The 23,295-nt window shown below is 41.2% G+C and overlaps 1 protein-coding gene across 1 annotated transcript in view; it reads left to right on the forward strand.

Moving 5' to 3' along the window:
* The first annotated feature begins 367 nt into the window (after window positions 1-367).
* LOC126418587 (GPI transamidase component PIG-S) overlaps window positions 368-23,295 on the forward strand; it is a 51,441-nt gene continuing 28,513 nt past the window's right edge. The window contains exons 1-4 of the mRNA XM_050085409.1: window positions 368-653; window positions 741-971; window positions 1,046-1,252; window positions 13,400-13,618. Of these exons, the coding sequence (XP_049941366.1) occupies window positions 569-653; window positions 741-971; window positions 1,046-1,252; window positions 13,400-13,618 (742 nt within the window). The 5' untranslated portion in view covers window positions 368-568. The remainder of the gene's footprint in view (window positions 654-740; window positions 972-1,045; window positions 1,253-13,399; window positions 13,619-23,295) is intronic.

Below are 23,295 nucleotides of genomic sequence, written 5' to 3' on the forward strand. Positions count from 1 at the left end.
ATTTCAGCTGTACGTATTTCTGCCGTTTCATAGCATTTCTTAATTTCCGCATCTCAAATAAAGATCGTATTCCCATTTTTGATCTAGACATTTAGCCTTCTATCTTTCTATTGTTTTGTCAACAATAGTGCAGAGTGCAGTCAGTCATGACCTCCTCGGCGGACAGCATTGTGGCAATTGGTATCGAAGTCTATAAACAGAAGTTTTCAAAGAGACAGAATCATCAGAAAATACAAAGGATCGATCACATGTGAAGGTAAAAAAAATAACAATTTAAAATATATAATATTTTTCGTTTTTGTGTTAACTGGACAGAGTCTCTTTGGTAAACGCCAAAGGGACATGTAGTTCTTTGGCGCCGAGCTTCACTATTATAACATCTTTGTTAGTAAATAAACAAGGTGCAAACAGTAAACGTAATGGTTGCAAACTGAGCGAGCTGCGAAAGATTTAGAATGTTGCGAAGTGTTGGAAAATAAGTAGCCAACGGTGATGGCAGAGTTATGTTTATATTTTTTAAGGGCAACATCAAATTAAAGTGTGTCAAGTGCTTCCCTTTTGAATTATTATGACTGTCTCGAGCAAGGAAGGCGAAACAAGCCGCGGAGGACCCTCCCAAAACACCAAAATTAGTGACAAGAAGGACAATGACGGTAAGATATTAGCATGCAAAAACATTGTAATGCTTGATCTCCATTAAAACTAATTGCATTTTAGCACTGAAAGTGTCAATGTTTTAGCTATTTACAGGGTGTACTCGGCTTTGTCATTTTTCTTCATGTTAATTGTTGTTGGATTTCCGTTGTGGTGGAAGACAACTGAAGTACACAGAGAATCCCTACCGTACACAGAAATTTCGTCGCTTAACGATTTGAAGCTTTCGTTCCATGTTAATGCGATTGTTAGCACTCTTGATAAAAGCAGAGGAGAAGATTTCATCAGGGAGTTGAATAAACTGTTTAGAACGTCAGGTGAGTTGATAAAACCTTACATAATATCTTAAACACGTTAGTGAGCAAATTCTTACCTGTATTTCATTTTGTAGAGATCTACAACATCAACTTTACTTGGGTGGATGCAGATAAAGCTCTTTTGGGTAGTATGAAAAGTATCACAGATCTCGAATTGTCATCAATGAGTCGCTTACGTCCTGGGGAAATAAAGTTACTTGAGATACCTGGGCTGTCAAGATTCAGCCCAGACCAAATTTTGGTTGGTCAGAGACGGAGCATCTATTTCAGCACTGATGCAAGTAAGGACCTATTTGTTATTTTATTTTATAGACTAATAGGACAACTACTACAATAGAGAACACACTGCTCTAATTTAATAACAATACTAGAAGTGGTTGACAGGTAGGGAAGCCTAATGTTTACATCCTTAACATGTTTAAAAATGCTAAGGGGAGCCCCATGCATAATGTTTATTACATTCTTAATATTAAAATGTACTATTTTTACGCATAAAATATTACTAATAAAATATGATTACAAGAAAGAAGAGCTGTGGAACAGGAAGTTCAGAAATGATGGTTGGGTGATCAGTTACATAGTAAATGTATGAGCAACCACACTTTGTGCACACGAAATCTTAAAACCCGTGTCACATCCACCTTACCATCACTTGAAATTGAGAGCGGGTCTGCAGATAAGTCTATCTTCTAAATTTGTGTCATAATATGAAATAGGGAAAATGTCAAGAATTATAATTAGTAGGTAATCGAGGAATGTTGGATACAAGTTGTCAGCATTGGCAAGTAACATAGGAAACATGCTATACACACTGTAAACAACATGGTGACTATAATTTTATTGGTGATTTTTTTTTCAAATGGGCTAAGCTACAGCTCTTTCTGCCATCATAACAGTTTTTTTAGTATCTCAGTCATTGGTTTCACCAACTCACAACCAAATTGTCAACTTCTAACGTAACCTACTCGTCTGGCGAAGCTGCAGGTCCATGAGTAACGACTTCCAATTTTTTTTTGCTTTCACATTTGTTAGCATTGCCAGCTAACAACAAAACTGTGAATATGTGTACCAAAAGGTGGCATTGCAGCAGCCATCAACATTGTCACTGACCAAAGCTAATGACTTTTATTAAACATTCCTCATCACCCTAATTACTGTGGCACAAGGATTGCAAAATGCAAAATCTTTGTCTTAAGGGGGGTAGGACGTCAAACGGGCCGACTTGGAGCAGGAGAGGCATCACAGGACATTTTAATTTCCAGTGTCTGTACTTTTACAAATAAATTCATAAAACTTTGTCGGCATCACTAGGAAGGATTCAGGATTCACACGCATTGCAGTGAAAGTTCGAAAACATAAAAAAATAATTTTTTTTGCATTTGAAAATTCATCATTTTTTCACGTACTAATGGCTGCATTTGTTGCTATAGGTACACTTTTCTTCGTAAGTTATAGAGATTATTCGATGAAATTTGCACAGCATACATACCGTACTTACAGGTGCATGAAACTCTAGAATTTATTTAATTTATTAAAAAACAAATGAGCTGTTGTATTTTAAACTTCATGTCTAGAAAAAAAAAACAAGTTTTGTAGTTAATTACCTCAATTTGGAAAATTCTAGAGTTTCATACACCTTTAAGTATGGTTTGTATGCTGTGCAAAATTCATCGAAGAATTTCTCTTATTTATGAAGAAAAGTGTACCTATAGCAACAAATGCTGTCATTAGTAAGTGAAAAAAAATGATGAAATTTCACAGGTAAAAAAAAATCATTTCATTATGTTTTACAACTTCCACTGCTAAGAGTGTGAATTCTGAATCCTTCCTTGTCATCCTGACAACATTTTATAAATTTATTTGTAAAAGTATAGACAGTGGAAATTGAAATGTCCTGTGGTGCCTCTCCTGCTCCAAGTCGGCCTGTTTGATGTCCTAAGTGAGGATTTAGAATCATATTTTATTAGTGGAATGATAGGTACTGCTTGTAGGAAAATGTAAGAGGCCTTTGGACAGACAAGCAGTTATATGAATATGAAGAGCCCAGATGATAAACCAGTCCTAAGCAAAGAAAAAAAAAATCTGAAAGGCGGCAGGAGTATATATAGAGTCTGTACAAGGGAGATGAACTTGAAAAGAAAGAGAGGTGAACATAGTTGACAATGAGATGGGAGATATGGTCCTGCGAGAAGAATTTAACAAGTTCTGAAAGATCTAGACAAAACTACTCCGACTGGTGTGCGAGATGTACAAGACTGGTAAAATACCATCAGACTTCAAGAAGAATGTAGTAGTTACAATTCCACAGCAATCAGTTTAACTATCAGTTTAATTGCTCATGGCTGCAAAATACTTAGTCAAATTCTTTATCGAAGACTGGGAAAACTGGTAGAAGTTGAACTCGGGGAAGATGGATTTGGATTCTGGAGAAATGTAGGATCAAGCGAGGCAACACTGACCATATGAAATCTTAAAAGACAAGTTAAGGAAAGGCAACCTTACATTTATAGCATTGTAGACTTAGAGAAAGCTTTTGACAGTGTTGACTGAATAGTCCAAATTCTGATTGTAGCAGGGGTAAAATACTGGGAGAGAGAGGCTATTTACAACTTGTATAGAAACCAGAATGCAGATATGAGTTGAGGGGCATGAAAGGGAAGCAGTGGTTGAGAAGGGAGTGGGACAGGGTTGTAGCCTATCCCTGATGTTATTCAGTCTGTATGTTGAGCAAACAGTAAAGGAAACCAAAGAGAAATTTGGAGTAGGGATTAAAGTCCAGGGAGAAGAAATAAATACTGGCCGCTGTGGCCGAGCGGTTCTAGGTTCTGTGCTGCTGCTACGGTTGCAGGTTCAAATCCTGCCTCAGGCATGGATGTATGTGATGTCCTTAGGTTAAGTTAGGTTTAAATAGTTCTAAGTCTAGGGGACTGATGACCTCAGATGTTAAGTCCCATAGTGCTTAGAGCCATTTGAACCATTTCAAGGAATAAAAACCTTGAGGTTTGCCAGTGATATTGTAATTCTGTCAGAGACAGCAAAGGACTTGGAAGAGCAGTTGAATGGAATGGACTGCATCTTGGAAAGAGGATATAAGATGAACATCAACAAAAGCAAAACAATGACAATGGAACATAGTCGAATTAAATCAGGTAATGCTGAGGTAATTGATTAGAAAACGAGACACTTAAAGTAGTATATGAGTTTTGCTACATGGGCAGCAAAATAACTGATGATGATGGTCGAAGTAGAGACGATATAAAATTTATATTGGCAATGGTGAGAAAAGTGTTTCTGAAGAAAATGAATTTGTTAGTACCAAATATAGATTTAAGTGTTAGGAAGTCTTTTCTGAAGGTATTTATCTGGATTGTAGCCACGTATGGAAGTGAAACGTGGACGATAAACAGTTTAGATAAGAAGAGAATAGATGCTTTCAAAATGTGGTATTACAGAAAAACGTTGAGGAATAGGTGGATCAAGCACTTGGAGTCCAGAAATTTGTGGCACAACAAATACAGGATCAGTTGATTGGAAACATTCTATGACATCAAGGGATCACCAATTTATTATTAGAGGGACATGTGGGGTATAAAAATCATAGAGGGAGACAAATAGATGAACACAGTAAGTAGATTCAGAAAGATGTAGGTTGCAGTATTTATTCGGAGATGAAGAGGTTTACACGGGATAGAGTAGCATGAAGAGCTGCATCAAACCAGTCTTCAGATTGAAGATCACAACAAAAAATGGCAAGTATGAAATACAATAAACTCATGGGCAGTCAGATTCTGAGGTCACAGTCTGGAAAACAATGGAACAACTAGTAGTGTCATCCTGTTTGGCTTCATCTGTATGTACTTCATTAAATCATGATAATTTGTTAAAATGTTTGTTCTCAAAAATGTAGATTTGAATGAACAGTTTGTTGTACTTGGGAAGTCTTGGGATTCATCAATATTCTGGGTGGTGCTTTACTACAAAATTGGCTCTGTATATTTGTATGAGACCTACCTAAATCTGTCAAATGCTGTTTTGCTTACCGGTGTTTACCTAACAATTTTGTCGCTTTTGGGAGATTTCTGTAAAGACGTTCTAAGGTTGCACACATGTTAGTTAATTGGATAATTCCCAAGATCACTTGCAAGCGATGATATCGAGTGTGTGTCTGTCGTTGTGGCAGATGTCGGTTTTGTTTGAACCATTAACAACAACAATGATGACAAAAGATGACAGCAATTTCACTCACTGTACTTGTCATGCAGACAATTCCGCACGTTGTTTATGCTGCCAGGTGAAATCCTTTCTTTGCCATAGTACCTGTTAACATGGAAAGACATAAAGTTCTGTGACAGCAACTGCTTGTAATGTGATTAAAGGAGTAAAGTGTGTCAGCGATGAACATTGTCCCCTTCTTAGCCCTTTTGCTACTTATATCATTTCTGTGCAAGTGATATTCCAATAGCACAAGGATGTCAAAAACCTTATGTGTTTCTTGAAGGCATGTACACATGAGTCTAGTTCCTAATCCGTGTGGTTTCTGAAGCTCCTTAAATTCTACTTTGGTATGTCCATTACCTGTTCGTGAAGTTTTCATTCCTCTCTTTCCCTTAGTATTTTGGTGGGGTGTGCAAGGCTGTTGGAAATGAGCTAGAGGGACTTGATGATGATGATGATGATGATGATGAAGTCCCATACTCCTTGACAGAGCGTAGGGGACGATGTGAGAGACGCGCACCGCTGTACTAGGCAAGGTCCTAGCGTAGGTGGTTTGCCATTACCTTCCTCTGATCGTAATGGGGATGAATGATGGTGATGAAGACGACACAACAGCACCCAGTCATCTCGAGGCAGGTGAAAATCCCTCAACCTGCTGGGAATCGAACCCAGGACCCCGTGCTCAGAAAGCGAGAACACTACCGTGAGACCTCAAGCTGCAGACAGAGGGACTTCAATGTCACCGCTTCCATTTCCAAACCTCAGGAATGCTACACCACAAGTTTGCTTCTTGGGTTGGGTACAAGTGATCAGTAGCCCACTTGAATCATTGGGAGAGTTTTTAAAGAATTAATGGACTTCACTGGAATCACACAAGCAGCTAGAGTAAGAGGAGTCTATCCTGGCAGAGCTCCATGCGCCAAGGTAAGCCTTGTACAGCTGAGATCTGGCAGGTTCCGCAGTTGTTGCCCACTAACAATTGTTTCATATCGTTCCTCACATCAATGTGCAACTCACCAAGAGATTAATGGCCATGCTTCTATAGGGATTTGTACCATCCTAGTGAACAGAGTTATTAAGCCGAGATCCCAATTTCCTGTGACACACAATGTTTCATGCAGTTGTCAATAAAGCATGTCCAGAGTTCATGGTTAAAGATTTTTATGGCACCCACCAATTCCCAGATCAGGAACACCAGGTTCACCAAACTTATACTTGGCCAACAAAGACTGAGCTCGCTGAGGTGCTCGCCATTTGTCACGACCCAGGAATTACATGTAGCTAATCGAATGCCATCGATGTGGTGAGCTTTACCCACTAGGCCAGGAAGATAGCAAAGAGTTCTGACAGCAGAGAGTTGTAAGTGTATAATGAGAGAATAGTAATGATAAAAAAAGGCGAAGTAGTTGTGTCAGATCCTGATGTAGTTATAACTGAGTAATCTGCAATTTAAAAAAAGGGGGGAGGGATTGGTTGATATCTAAAAAGTTGCAAGATATTTGCCATAACAGTAGAAATAATTTTTTGACACAAGATTTACAGCTGAAATGAGTATGAAAAATAATGTGACATGTATGTAATCTCCTATCACAAAGTGTCTCTGCAATCACTGCTCTTATCTTCATTAACTGCAGCCGAGCTACTTCACATTGCATCACATTCATTTACTTTGACACATTGTAACCAGGCCCTCACTTCCCAACCAAACACAGACCTGGGATTTCAGTACTGATCAGTCTTTCCCAGTAACACCCATCCCAAAAATAATCTTTTTGTATGACATTAGTTGACTTCAACAACTTGCACCAAACTATCTCCTCCCAACCTAACATGGATCTGAGGCTTTAGTGCAGCTCAGTATGTCACCACAACCATTGTTCTAAAAAACATAGCAAAGATAAATATTGTTGCCAGGTTGCTGTCAGTTTTAAGGCAACTTTTCATGACTCAACCCAAACATGAATATTCTAAAATAATATGAATTGATTTCAATTTTTGTGCCCAAAATACATCTCCTATTTTCTTGTCTTTCATTGATTACGTAAAATGATTCTCCCATTGGCTGCATAAAACTGACACATTAATCTAAGTACCTCACAGGAAAAGTGACCTGTCTGGCACTGCCGTTGTTCTGGACTTTAGCCTATACTAGTCAGGACGATCAGTCTTACATCTAATTGTGAGGGGGTGAGAGAGAGAGAGAGAGAGAGAGAGAGAGAGAGAGAGAGAGAGATGGGTGGTAAGCTGTGGACATGCTTTAGTGGCAACAATTCAGTACAATTGTGGAGTATTGGATAACACACCAAACAGAAATCTCTTGGCTTAACTTTCTCAACCTCAAGGATGGTAGAAACCTACATCTGAAAATAGTCTATCTAAAAGTGTGTTGCACCTTTTGGGGTAACTGCCACAAAACTACTTTTATAAGACGTGCTTAGGTATATGGGCTCTGTCTGAATTAACTTCTACTTTCCCAATTGCATCTACTAACTACCATGAAAAAACACTGCCAGTAGTTTAGATTGGGCCATTGGGTGGGAGAAATACCAAACTTAACAAATTCTTGGATAGTTAGAGTGACTAGAGATAATATCTCTCTGGTAGCTGAAAATACACATAATGGAACAGTTGGTGATTTTCAGAATTTTGTTTTTTTTGTTATGGAGATACACAGATGGTTAATCCTGGTAACTAATCAGTACAAAAAGAAATTGTATAATTATTTAGAATATTTTCAGTAAACCTACTAACCACCAACAGTACCTCAATTTTGACGGGTCTCATCCCTTTCACACCAAAAATCCCTCCCATACAGCTTGGCCACCTGGGGCCAGTGTAACTCCACTGATGAAAACTTCCATGCTCAGTATACTGAGGGTCTCACCAAGGCCTCCACAGACAGGCACCACCCCCCACACCTAGTCTGCAAACAGATCTCCCATGCCATTTCCCCTCACATCCTCCATCCTCCCACCACCCTCAAGAGCCAGCCACAAAGGAGTATCCCCTTGTCACCCAATACCACCCAGAACTGGAATGACTGAACCATGTTCTTTGTCAGGTCTTTGATTATCTATCATCATGCCCTGAAATGAGGGACATCCTACCCAAGGTACTCCCACCCTACCCAGTATGTGTGAGCCAGTTGTGTGCTGCCCTCTCATGCCCTAGTCTGTGAAATCGAGTGCTCAGCTGTCTGCTGTGTGCCACCTCTACCTGCACCCCTAGGTAGCCCATGGACGGCTCCCCTCTCTCCCACAAGCTACTAGACATTTTCCCCCAACCCACTCTCTGCCTCCCACCTCTCTCCATCCCTCACCCCCACCTCACCACAGTACACTCACTGTGGGCCAGAAAAGAGCTGGCAGTTGAATGAGCACAATGTAGGAACACGTGTGTGTGTGTGTGTGTGTGTGTGTGTGTGTGTGGGTGGGTGGTTTCCCCCCCCACAGCTTGAGAAAGGAATTCCATTCTCAAAGCTAGCCAAATAAAGCTCTGTACCTTTTGTGTGTGTATCTGTCAATGACACAGTACTTCTGTCTTTAGGTGAGCCGTCTCCTTTATTCGTAAACAATTTGTTATTCTCAACCAGAAACTTCCTTACATTATTATATTTACAGTATGATATTTTTGCAGGAAAATTGTACACCCAGTGTTTGAAGTGCATAATACTGGCATTAGCTTTCTAAGCTCTACACGTCACTCCTTGTGAGGAGATGCTCACTGAGTTTTTCAGACAGGATGACAAGGAGACAAAACAGAGGTGTGCCAACATGGTCCTGGGATTAAGGTCATCTTCAAAAATGTTTGGTGTGTGCAGTGATAAGTGTTGAGAGAGTAAAGCTAACTTCTTTCAAGTATGTAAATACTTAAAGAGCATTGTACCTTAGGTATAACCCAGTGAGGTAGTGCGTTTGTTAAGACCCTGTCCTCAGATTTGAGAGGAGGAAGGCTTATTCTCTCTGCAGCAATCATGATTAGATTTTCTGTGGATTTCCTAAATCACTTCAGACAAAAGATGGGTGGTTCCCTCAACAAGGCCATAACTAACAATCTGACCTCTTCCCATTAAACATGTATTCATATACCTCTGTTTATGACTTAAATTTTTTAAGCTGACAAATCCCATTTCAGAATAAATTACCATCACCATCACAAATTGATTCTTTGTTTCTGAATCAGAATGGAATGAAATGAAATGAAGTCCCATGCGTCTTTACAGAGCGTAGGGGAACGATGTGGGAGACCCGCACCGCCTTACTAGGCAAGGTCTTAATGGAGGTGGTTTGCCGTTGCCTTCCTCCGACCGTAATGGGGATGAATGATGATGATGAAGACGACACAACAACACCCAGTCATCTCGAGGCAGGAAAAATCCCTGACCCCGCCGGGAATCGAACCCGGGACCCCGTGCTCGGGAAGCGAGAACGCTACCACGAGGGGCGGACGGATCAGAATGAGTCACCACTATTTAAAGTCCTGTCACCAGATCTGAAACTAACATGTATTTTTTTGGCTACGAATACTTCAGATAGATCACAGCAGGTTTCTGCCATTTTCTCAGCTGCTGTGAAATTCACTTTAAACAAATTTTCTATGCTAAATTTTCCACCATCTTCTGTAAGATATTGTGATTACAGTTCAGTTACACAGCAAGCTCATCAACTTTGACGTGTTTTTGTGAAATAGGTGGTACATCCAATGACAGTTCATTTTGTTGGTCACAGTAGATAGTCTTTCCCTACACTGCTTGTGTTTAATATGGATTCTGGAACATATTTGTAGAGAAAAAATCATTCCAGTTATGTGTGCAGTTTGAATTATTTGGAATTCATTACAGCAGGTTTCCTTTACTCTAGATAGCATATCTGTAGATATAGCTAAAATGCTGGGGAAAAAGTCTGGAGCCATAAGACCATACCATAATGCTTCATTCTTTACATTAAATGACAACTATCTCCACACAGCCTATGAAGCTGAAATCTGTCAGGGAGAACATTCAAGTGCCCTGCCCTCCCCTGCTTGAGATACTGACTGATCACAATGGAATTGACCCTACCATGCTGTAGTGTCTTGGAAATGAATCAAAAGAAACCCACATAGAATGTTGTATAGCTAGCAGCACAAGTTACCATTTTGCTTAAGTAGGTAATTTTGGTCAACTTAAATGCAAGTGCACACACACACACACACACACACACACACACACACACACACACACAAGCACACGCATGCCTGCAAAGGTGTGCTTTACTGAGAGAAGTGTGTCAAGTGTAAACCTTTGGCATTGCCATCACTGTTGTATGATCTCCTCCCAATCCGGTATCACTTGCTAGAGATTTAAATTTTCTTTGGAGAATATATATGGGAGGGCCTATAATTTTATTTTAAATGTTTTAGTGACATTTTTATTTCACCTGATTTTGTTTTCCATGTGTCAGAAAATACTTCTGCTAACACAATTATATTCAAATTTCATACAGCATTGTGTACAATTCACTATTAACTCTGGGTAAAATTCCCCGTACCATGTCGGCAGCTTCTCCACTGTGTGTTGCAGCTAGTAACAGTTTGCGCAGTGGAAGATGGGAATTGGACTTCAACAAATTATGTTTTGGATGATTAGACAAGATGATGGAACCAATGTGATCATGAAATTATGTGGCGGTATAATGGAATATATTATCCAAAATATTGTCATATGACACGGAATGTTCTGTAAAACCAAAACTGTATTCTTAGGTTCCTGCGTAACGACAACTACTGAAATTGGAACATTTCAAAAATACCTCAGTTTCTGAGTAACCAAAACCTCTGAAAATGGGATATTTCAAAAATACCTACAAAGTTTTTGAAATGGTCATTGGGGTATGCTATAGATTAGTCTGTTACCACAGCCAGTTTTCCTCCAATTTACATTCATTGGCTTCGCCAACTTGCAAATGAACTATAAAACTGGAATACAAAACAGTATCCCAAGAAATCTTGTCATAGTCTGAGAAACATGCAATACAAGAAATACATATGAAAATCAGGAACCCTTCTTATATCCCAGGTTAACCAGATCAATAATCATCTGTCTTGCACTATTTGTTTTGAGAACAAAAGTAATCAGTTCTTATCGTATGCTGTAATGACTTATTAGATTTAACTATTTTATTGGCTACTGTATATTGTCCCCTGATTGGCTATGGCCAGCAGAAACAAACTGCCAACAGCAGTATGCAGTGGAAGAACCCCTGGATGCTGGAGTTAAAGATGGATTGCATAGGTTAGAACTATGTGTTAACAGTGTAGTTCTTCTTGGCTAATAAAGATGTTATTGAAGTCACAAGAAACCATTAATTTTTACCAGATCCTAAAATAGATCATTTGTGGTTTCATGCCAATTAATTTGCCCAAAAATGATTTTATTGTTTACCATATTATGGACACAGGAGGATTATTGTAAAACTGATTTGGAGCAGATACTACTTGTAGTAGCCATGATTGGTGCTTGGAAAAACTGTGGCATTTCTGAAGCTCCTTGAACTTTGTTGTACCAGTAACAACCAATACTGCAGCGTGTGTGTGTGTGTGTGTGTGTGTGTGTGTGTGTGTGTGTGTACATCTATAATCTCTTCTCCTTCTTCTGGAGGACTTCAGCCATTATTTCACACTGTTGCGGTTGAAACTACAAATCTTCGTATGAAATTGGTAGCTGAAATTTCACTTTGATTAATTTCTCCACAGTGAGAGGTGACATTAGCAAACATGCACAAAATTTCACTTCTGTTAATGCCACAATATGGCTTTATCCTAGCAGAGGCTAATAAGTTAGCAGTTATGGAATAATGTTAACAGTTTCTGTATATTGTATGGAATGGGGTGCTTACTGGTACTGTATATCAAACTTTTCCTGGTTACTTACAGAGGGGGGAGTGGGCAGTGAAAGAAGCAAGTTCTGTCCTTCACATCTACTGCTGCAGAGAGAGAGGAACAATGTGATGGAAACAAGCTCCACCTATCTAATTCAGTTATGGTACAACACATGCACTATGTCTTTGGCACTAAGAATTAGTACAAAAGGAGAAGTGATCCATGAAACTAACAAATGCTTTAATATTTTGTGAAAGTGCTTTATTGATATGTTTGTTTCATTATTGGCATTCTGGTGCCCCAAACGGCATCTATAATGGCACATCAATGCCACAGATGTCATATCAGTTCACACAAGCACAGATTTTCTGAAGCTATTAGTAATTTCCACTCCGATCACTCCATAACTGTCTCCAAGTAGTCTTACAAACCTAGAATTACTTCCTCACACTTTTTGTGAGAAACATGCAAGACAGTGTAGCATAAATTTTATTATCTCCTGTAATGGCTAGTACAACACTACATACTGTGTTATTGAGAGTGACTAGATACAAAACACTTATCACTGAAGTCTTCTGACTACTGTAGTTTTTTACCTCTTCAGAACTAATGAGCCCAATAATCAGGAAGAGTTCGATAAATAGTATGTCTTCTACTGTGTAAATACTTCAGGGTAGTAAGTGCTGATTTGGAATCTGATAATACACTGAATGTTTCCTCATTTTACTGTTAAACAAGGGATACTTCTGATTAGCTTGTTGATACAAGGTGTATCTGTAAATGTCAACAGATACTGGATGATCCTTATAAGATTTTATTCGACCATTCAGTATAAGAGGAGAGGGCTAGTATGGCAGGGCAGAGGGTGTTTGTTGCAAGATAATACTTGACCCCGAGCCACATAAAAATGCTGAGGCTTCCTAAGTTTTCATTAGAATGCTCTGAATCATCTTGCCCATAATCTCAACTATACAGAAAGTGATGTCCTTGTCTTGCATCATTTTGAAGGAGCTGTGGCCAGAAAATGTGTTTCAACTGACTAGGGAAGAAAGTTGTGTGTGAGGGGTCAAGGAAGTTGGCAGTAAACATATGCCACCGGCATACTTTAGTTGATACTCATCTCACCAAATGCATGTAATGTAATAGGAATTATGGGAAAAAGCATAGTATATCTCTGTATATGACATTTGAGTTTCATGAGTAAATATACAATTTTCTATGTATGAAATGAGGTTTAACATTATTGTATGCAATATTTACAATAATTATTGCCTCATTGTTTAAGCTATACAGTATATTTGTGCTGATATGGAAGGTATCAACTTTAGAAGCTAGTAAAATACGTTGGATTCCAGGTCCACTACGCATGCATGACGTTCTTCACAAGTGGCTGTTGCAGGAGGAGACACTTGTTCAAACTATGAAGTCCTTGAGTTCACAGACTGGAGAGAGAGACTATACCAGTCGTTACAGGTTGCCACCTGCTGAGGGCTACAACCTGCTTGTCACAGCAGTTAATCCTGATCCTGAATCTTTAAATACCAGCCATTGGGATTTACCTCAGGCAATAAGTGGTAAGTTGACAGTAATTGCAGGTTCTGCAGTTCATAAATGGCAACAGTGTTCTGTTGTTGATACTTTAAACAACTGGATGTATTTCTCTGCCTGCCAATGATTTGTCGAACTGTATGTCTGAAGTTCCAAATTTATATACATTTCAGGGTTTTCTATAACTTATTCTCCAATACTGAATGACAGGTACAGTAACTGTTTTTTAATGTTGCCTTTTTGGTGATTTTCAGGTAAAGTAAAAGCGTTAGAGCTGAGAGGAAGCTAATCATTATAAGCTACGAGCTTTTTGCCCGCAAATTGTCCATCACACACACACACACACACACACACACACACACACACACACACACACACACGCACGAGAGAGAGAGAGAGAGAGAGAGAGAGAGAGAGAGAGAGAGAGAGAGAGAGAGAAGCATATTTCATGCATATCTGTATACATATTTCGTTTGTGTCCGTAGCGAATTTTACTCTGCAGTTTCATCTGGATACTGAAGAAACTGTTTGATTCTTCACTGTGTTGTGCAGAACATGTTTTGTTAGTGAACATACCACTTCTAATTACAGCAGACCTCCACAACACTGAATTATTATAAGGATGTTGTTGCCTGTGGAGATATAGCACATATGAAAATTTCAGAAACTGCGAAAAGAGAATGGTTTGTGAAGTGAAAATCGTAATGAGAACAATAAAGGACAGAATAGAAAAGACTGCTACCTTTATCCTGAGAACTAATACCTTTATTGTATGATTGCATTGTCCACTATTACTCGAATACATTAAGTCAGGTTTTCTATACCTCAAGGTATGATTATACACTCCAAATCCAGTGAAAAGTTACAAGCACTGCAAGATTCATCCACATCTACACATGTACTTAATACCAGTATTAACAATTTAGTCCTAGTCCATCTATGTATAAAGCAAGTGGCATGATTCAGTGCAGGCCATAATTCTTGCTGTCTCCTTCTCATGATCACTACTTGAGATCTCCGAAGGGCACAATTGTTGCACAGTTATTCTCAGATACCAGTCCTCTAAATACATCCAACAGAGTTTCACACCTTTTGTCCATAGATTTTCATTGTACTTCCCTTGGCATATCTTTTTACACTCGTGGTTGGCCAATATTGACCTGTAAGCAGTGCATCTCTGGACTCATTCATTGTCCAATGTCACACCTACTTGATAAAGATCCCAAATGCTGTAGCGGTAATCCAGAATTAGTTGCATTGCTGCCTCATGTACAGTTTCCTTTACAGATCACTACACTTTCCTAGAATGCACACAATAAAATGAAATCATTTGTTCATCTTTTACACTAATGATTTCATGTGTTCATCCCATTTCATATTGCTTTGCAGTATTACTCATACTCCATACGTAGAGCCAAAATTTGTATGTAATTACATTTTTATTTATTTATTTTTTTATTCCACATACTTAAAAAGTGTAAATGTTTATGGGATTATGTTGCCACTCTTGGTATATTTCATTTTATTATAACATATCTGTGTAATTATATGTTTTTGCGGGCTACTCTCTGGACAATATCTTTATTAGGCCTGAAGACAAGAAGTAAATTATTTTTTAAAATCTGGTTATATTGCAATAAAAAATAGTTAATTTCACTCGAGTTGGATTATGGAAGAACGTTATTATGCTTAATTTTCTAACAAGGACCCCTGGAGTGCGAGGTTGCAAAAGGCCAATGATGTTTGTGGCATTTAATGCCCCACTTATTGTCTACAATGCAGCCACAATATTGTTTGCCAATGGCAACAGGGGGCGGGACTGGAGGTATGCAGTGGTGAGCACAGCATGAAGATATAAAGTGTAGTTGAACTGCTTAGTCAGTAACTCAGAACAGTGCTACAGTGCTAGTGGTGTTGATAAAAAACAGAACAACGGCAATGATAGACAAAGCAAACATTGTGTTATATCTACAACAGATGCCGAACTTGACATTTCACCAGAAAGGGACCCAAGGAATTCTGCAGAGTGAGAAAGAAGTGGCAGATGAAATATTAGTGTTTTTGTAAGGTGAGTCACTAAAGTGTGTGGCGTCGTATACGCTTGACTGTGCAGACAGTGTACCTGAAGAGTACAGTGATGACGATACATGCTTAACAAGTGAAAGTGATACAGCAACAGGTGGCTCCCACCCTCAATGGGGCTGGCACTTCTTTGGCGGGTTTGTGCTTGGCTACTATGGGGTTTCAGCCTTTGCAGCATGTTTTCCCTTCCATGGTGCGTGTCTGTCCTTCTGCTATTCTTTTGCTCCTCCCTTGGGGAATATGTCTGGGATGTTTTTGGAAATGCGTTCTGCATTTTCAGTAGCTGACATCACAACAGTCTCTCAACTGTTTTTTCCCTGTGTGCTCCTGAAGGCCGGGCCATGCATCTGTCGTGTGACAGGTGACCTGCTAAAGCATAATTCACAGCCCCGTTTCGACAGGTAGGGTTTGCATATAACCCCTGGTACAGGTCAGGCCCAGGGAGGAGTGATTGACTGAGCTGCTACCTTCCAAAATTGCCGATTGGTCCCTCTGTCAAGTGTTCTGGAGGTGTGACCTGAGGTGTGAACAATCACCTAAGGTGGGTGCAGCCCCTCTGAAGGCCCCTCCCCCCAGTTGGAAGGATGCTGGCAACCATGGGGGATTTTTCTCACAATGAGCCAATCGTCATCATCACGGTCAATGTCTATTAAATGTAAACGGAGTGAGGCTAACGATTCAGAGAGCCTCCCAGCTGCACCACGGTTCCTTGTGGTTTCATGTATTGAAGACGGTCAGTCCTTTGTTACGGTAAATCCGTTTAGTATTCAGAAAGGTGTTGATGCAATTGCTGATCCTGTAAATCGTGCTCTTGTTTACGCAGTGGCATGTTGCTTTTGGAGACTACTTCTGATTCTCAAGCATAACAACTGCTTGCAGCTTTGCTCCTCCATGGCTGTCCTGTCCATGTTGAGGCCAATCAAATGCTGAATTCTTCCCATGGTATTATTTACACTAGGCTGCTCAATGGTCTGACCGAGGCAGAAATCCAAATATACCTCTCTGAGGAAGGCATCATTGCAGTCCATCTGGTGATGAAAACGATAGATGCATCCTTAGTACCGAGCGAGGTGGCGCAGTGGTTAGCACACTGGACTCACATTCGGGAGGACGACGGTTCAATCCCGTCTCCGGCCATCCTGATTTAGGTTTTTTGTGATGTCCCTAAATCGTTTCAGGCAAATGCCGGGATGGTTCCTTTGAAGGGGCACGTCCAATTTCCTACCCAATCCTTCCCTAACCAGAGCTTGCGCTCTGTCTCTAATGACCTCATTGTCGACGGGACGTTAAACACTAACCACCACCACCGCATCCTTAGTGTCCACACACACACACACACACACACACACACACACACACACACACACACACACTTTTGATAGAGTTGTGCGTGGATCAAAGCAGGCTATGAAGTTATCACAGTCCGACCGTGCATTCCGACCCTGATGCACTACTACTAGTGTCGTCGTTACGACCACAGTCAAATGTCCTGTCGACACACAGCCAAATATGTAACCTGGGGTAGGGATGCTCACAAGGGCAACTGTCCACCTGCTTCTGTCCAATGTATCAATTGCAATGGTAACCATACCACCACCTCCCAAGATTTTCCCGTGCATCTCAATGAGCGGACTATCCAGATCTGGGTGAAGGAAAAAGTGCCTTATCCAGTAGGTCGCAAGTTGTTGGCTAGTTGGAAACCTTGCGTTCTACCATCCGGCACTTACAGCACAGTTCTTACTGAATCTCACTCCGTGAAAGATGCGCCCACACAGACCATGCGACCTCAAATTCAGCACCATAGTTGTAAAATTGCCCAGTGTTATGGTAGCATCCCTGTCTCCTCCTTCAGCTGTGCAACAAGCCACCAAACTTTTGCCTTATGGGGCAAAGTTACCTGCAACACAACCGGCAGGCTGGAAAGGGCAGAAGTAGGACTCCAGTGAAGACTTTCTGTGTCCCTCCAACCAAAAAACATCTGAGTCTTGCTCTGCCAACTGTAAAGGCTCCAAGAAATCAAACAAAGGCAAACGGTCTTCTCCTTTGCCAATTCGGAGATCCTCTTAGATGGTGTTGCCACGTGATACCCTCACCCAGCCAGCCTCATTGTCCGCTAACTGTTTTTCTGCCGTGAACTCCACAGACCAACAGAGGGAGCATGCCAATGCTTCTGTAGATCTCATGGAGCAGGATCCTCTGTGCCCTGTAGCAGTGAGTCTTTGAAGGCAGGCACTCGGCAGCCACTGAGGTGACACCCCTCCCCTTTCCACATTGTGACTCTCCTCCAATGGAAAGTTCGTTCGTGGTCTTCGATCCAACAAACAGAACTTACGGCTGATCATGGAATTGCAGCATCTGCTTGTTCTCTGCCTCCAGGAAACAAAATTGCGTCCTCATGACCATTTTGAGCTCTCGCATTTCTTCTCAGTCCACTTTGACCTTACCTCAGAGGACGGCACTCCATCTCATGGGGAAATCATGCTGCTCATCGAGGATGATGTTCGTATGCAACCTATCTCTCTGACTGCTTGGCTTCAAGCTGTTGCAGTCCTCATTTTCCTTCCTCACTTTTTCCCTTTGTACAGTTTACATCCCTCTGTCATCTTACGTTCCATCACCTTGCAAACACAGCTGGTGAAAGAAATGGGCCAATAACTAGAAGAAAGGGCAGAATTCCTCCAGCTTATTGGGCAACTCTGTCGCCCCTTTCTGCTGCTCAGTGACTTTGATGCCCATCACCTTTGGGGTTCTTCCCAGAACATGTCCAAGAGGTGGCCTCGTGGCTGCCACTCAATCAACTTAACCTCATCTGCCTTAACATGGGAGCACCCACGTTCCTTTCAGGCTCCATGTACAATTATTCCCATTTGGACCTCTCAATCTGCACTGCCAAGTTTGCCAGTCGGCTCAAGTGGTCCGTTCTCTCTGACACATACTGGAATAATCATTTCCTGTGTTCTGTCTGTCTGCTGACTCCTACCCCACCTATGTGCACACCCAAATAGCAGCTTTCTAAGGCTGACTGGAGGCTTTACTCCTCCCTGGCAACCTTCTACAAACAACATTTCTCCAGTTGTGGTGACCAAGTAGAATATCTTACAAGCATTATCCTTACTGCTGCAGAATGTTCCATTCCTTGCAATTCCTCTTTACCACGCTGTTTCTCGGTCCCTTGGTGGACAAAGGTGTGCCGCAACACAATTCGCGCACGGGGACATGCTCTCCACGTTCTTAACTGTCCTCCTACGATGGCAAACTGCATTCATTATAAACAGTTGCATGCATAGTGTTGTCGCATTTTTTGGCATAGCAAGAAAGCTAACTGGATTTCCTTTACTAGTTCTTTTAAAAGTTCCAGTCCCTCTTCCATCATGTGGCCCAACCTCCAACGGCTCTGTGACACCAAGGTCTGTTCCCCAATATCCGGCCTGACAGTAGCAGATGATGTCATAGTAGATCCTATTGTTATCTCCAACACTTTGGGCTGCTATTTTGCGGAGATTTCAAATTGCACCCACTGTCACCCTCCCTTCCTCCATTGGAAACGAGTGGAGGAGGCTTGGGCAGTACCCCTCTCTTCCCAAAATCATGAGTGCTACAAATGCACCTTTTATATGAGGGAGCTAGATCATGCTCTCACTTCGTCCTGATCCTCCGCCCAAGGGCCGGACGATGTTCAAATTCAGATGTTGCAGAACCTTTCTCTTGTGGATAAGTACTTTTTCCTTTATATGTACAATCACATCTGGGCAGAGAGCACATTTCCCAGATGCTGGCATGAAGCCAACTGTCATCCCCAGTCCCAAGCCTGGTAAGGACAAATACCTTCCTTCTGGATATCACCCCATTTCTCTCACCAGCTGTATTTGCAAGGTGATGGAATGTATGATTCATGCCTGGGTGGTATGGTGGCTTGAGTCTCACAATTTACTAACCACTGCACAGTGTGAATTCTGAAGTGTGCCATTCTGCTGTTGACCATCTTGTCGCTTTGTCATGAGTGGTTTTCTGCGGAAATACCAGACTGTTGCCGTGTTTTTTGATTTGGAGAAAGCCTATGACACCTGCTGGAGGACCAGTATCCACCGTACTCTCTATATGTGGGGCTTTCATAGCCGCATGCCCCGTTTCCTTCAGGAATTTTTCAAAGACCGAGTTTTCAAGGTACGTGTGGGTTCTGTCTTGTCGGACACCTTCATCCAGGAAAACAGTGTGCTTCAGGGCTCTGTGCTGAGCATAATCCTCTTTGCTATTGCCATCAACCCTATAATGGTCTGTCTCATGCCCGGCATCTCCTCCCCCTTTTCACTGACGATTTTGCAATCTATTGCAGTTCTCCACGGACTTGTCTCCTTGAGTGGCGTCCTCATTGATGAGTCTTTACTCATGGAGCATCAACAATGGCTTTCACTTTTCCACTGCCAAAACCGTTTGTCTGAATTTCTGATGGGGCAATTGGTTTCTTCCACCATCCTTCCATGTTGGGCCTGTTGCTCTTCTGTTTGTTCAAACTACGAAATTCCTGGGACTCATGCTCAATAGGAAGCTTGCTTGGTCCCCCCACGTGTCTTACCTGGGGAGCAGATTGTTCCACCCTCCACCATATGTACTGGTCCCTTGTCCATTTAAAACTAGACTATGGGTGTTTTGTTTATGCATCTGCATGTCCATCCCTCTTACACCGTCTCAATACTATCCACCATCATTGCATCCGTTTGGCCACTGGCACCTTTTACACTATCCCAGTTAGAGTCTGTATGCAGAAGCTGCCTAACTACCACTGTCATACCACTGTGACTTTCTCCTCAGCCTTTTGTCTGCCATGTCTGGCCACCCATCCTATGCCTCCTTCAGTGACTCCTTTGATTACCAGTATGGGGCATGTCACGTTTCTCTTTTACCTCCTGGAGTTCGCTTTCGGCTCTAGCTCCGACAGCTTAACTTCACACTACCTGCCACTTTCCTGATTGGTGTGAACTCTTCACCATCTTGGCTTCCTGTGGCAGCCCGTGTTCACCTTGGCCTTCATTCGCTTCCTAAGAACACTACTCTGGCCTTGTTTTATCGCCGTAAGTTTCATGACTTTTGTACGGAACTTTGCAATAGTACCTTTCTGTACATTGATGGCTCTCAGACTGACCGTGGTGTCAGGTGTGCCTTTGTTATTGACACCGACGTTTTTTGGTATCGGCTTCCAGAACAGTGCTCAGTATTTACGAGAGAGCTCTTCACCCTGTATCAGGTCATGCAGTACATCCAGCAACACACGTGGACTCTCGACTGTGTTTTACTTTTTACTGTTGTAGCAATATGGCAAAGGACTTTTAATCTTTAGTTCAGGTCATCCATTTCTCTACGGCATATTCTATGGAACCTTCTCCAAGTCCCTGTTTTTGACTGTTTTTCTTTCCATCGATTGGGCTTAATGTGTAGTCGTTTTTAACTCCTTTTTTGTCTTCATGTTGTACAGTTCAGACGTGGGTGCATATGACCCAGGTTGTTTAAGCACCCTAAAACAAAAACAGACAAACAATATCCCATCTCCAGTGAAACATAGTAAAACACAATTGTTGTCCAAGGAGCTGACACTAAACATAATTACGTACATGGAAGATCATCCACAGCATAGTAAGAAAATAATTATGAACAGATGTTGAATAACTCTGCAGCAGTATGATCGTGTAGCACATATGAAATACTACAGATGTTTAAGGGAGGACAAAGCACACTTGTTACAAAAACTGGTGTTAGTGCATTTCGAGGTCGCTCAAAACAATTTATAGGATGTGAATGATAATGACTTACGACATTATGCACATCATATTGCGCGCGACATAGATTACAGTGATTTAAAAGGAAGCGGTGGATGGTCACGTAACTTCAAACATAGCTACAGAATTGGAAGACTACAAAATTTCAAACAAACCTGATGTGACACATCAATCTGCAGAATAAGTCCGAAAATTTGTAGATGAAATAAACAAACTTGTTCCATAGTTCACTAAGGAATTTGTTTTCAACTCCGGCCTATTGGGATTTTAAGAGGAAGTGTATACAAAAGGTACCTTCGAGATTAGAAGTATGAAGAGAGTTGTTTCGAGATCAACTAACTTCAGTGCCTTAATGCACTCGTATACAATTATGCCGATCGTTAATCTGGATGATAAATTGGCTGGAAAGTTATTTATTCTTCTGTGAGAATTGAAGGTGTTTTACCCCCTACAATTCTTTCTCGTGTGCGTGAACTTGCAAGGGCAGTAGGGAATATTTACGTCGCAGTAAATAAGAGTGGCAAAATGGATGTAAGAGAACTGCAGCTATGGTATGAGCACTGCTTTTGGCCAGTAGCTGATCAAAATAACTTGATTTTGCTTGATTCCTGGTCTGCATATAAAAATCCATACCCCTTTAGAGTAAAATATCCCTTCTGAAAAATATGTGACATTGCTGTTCATACCACATGGAACCACTAACAAATTCTGCCTCTGGATTTGTTTTTTTCTTTTTTCACGTCTATAACATACACTGGAGGGGCAAAGAAACTGGCACATCTGCCTAATATTGTATACGGCCCCCGTGAGCACGCAAAAGTGCTGCAACACGACGTGGCATGGACTCAACTAATGTCTGAAGTAGTGCTGGAGGGAATTAACACCATGAATCCTGCAGGACTGTCCATAAATCCGTATGAGTAAGAGGGCTTGGAAATCTCTTCTGAACAGCACATTTCAAGGCATCTCTCAATAACGTTAATGTCTGGGGAGTTCGGTGGCCATCAGAAGTGTTTAAACTCAGAAGTGTTCCAGGAATTGCCCAAATCTGTTGGAATGCACAATAGATGTGAATGGATGCAGGTGGTCAGACAGGATGCTTACGTACGTGTCACCTGTCAGTCTTATCTAGACATATCAGGGGTCCCCATCACTCCAACTGCGCATGCTCCACACCAGCTTGAACAGCCCCTCCTGACTTGCAGGGTCCAGGGATTCATGAGGTTGTCTTCATGCCTGTACACGTCCATCCACTCGGTATAATTTGAAATGAGACTTGCCAGACCGTGCAACATGTTTCCAGTCATCGACAGTCCAATGTTAGTGCTGACGGACCCAGGTGAGGCATAAGCTTTCCGTTGTGCAGTTATCAAGGGTACACGAGTGAGCCTTTTACTCCAAAAGCCCATATCGATGATGTTTCGTCGAACGGTTCACACGCTGACACTTGTTGATGGCCTAGCATTGATATCTGCAGCAATTTGCGGAAGGTTGCGCTTTTGTCATGTTGAACGATTCTCTTCAGTTGTCGTTAATCCTGTTCTTACAGGATCTTTTTCTGGCTGCAGCAATGTTGGAGATTTTATGTTATACCGGATTCCTGATATTCACGCTACACTCATGAAATGGTCATATAAGAAAATCCCCACCTCATTACTACCTTGGAGATGCTGTGTCCTATTGCCTGTGCACCAACTATAACACCACGTTCAAACTCACTTAAATCTTGATAACCTGCCATTGCCGCAGTAACCAATATAACAACTGCACCAGACACTTGTTGTCTTATGTAGGTGTTGTCGACCACAGCACCGTATTCTGCCTATTTACATATTGTCACATATTGTTAT

Source organism: Schistocerca serialis, chromosome 9 (assembly GCF_023864345.2).
Source record: "Schistocerca serialis cubense isolate TAMUIC-IGC-003099 chromosome 9, iqSchSeri2.2, whole genome shotgun sequence".
Taxonomy (NCBI): Eukaryota; Metazoa; Arthropoda; class Insecta; order Orthoptera; family Acrididae; genus Schistocerca; species Schistocerca serialis.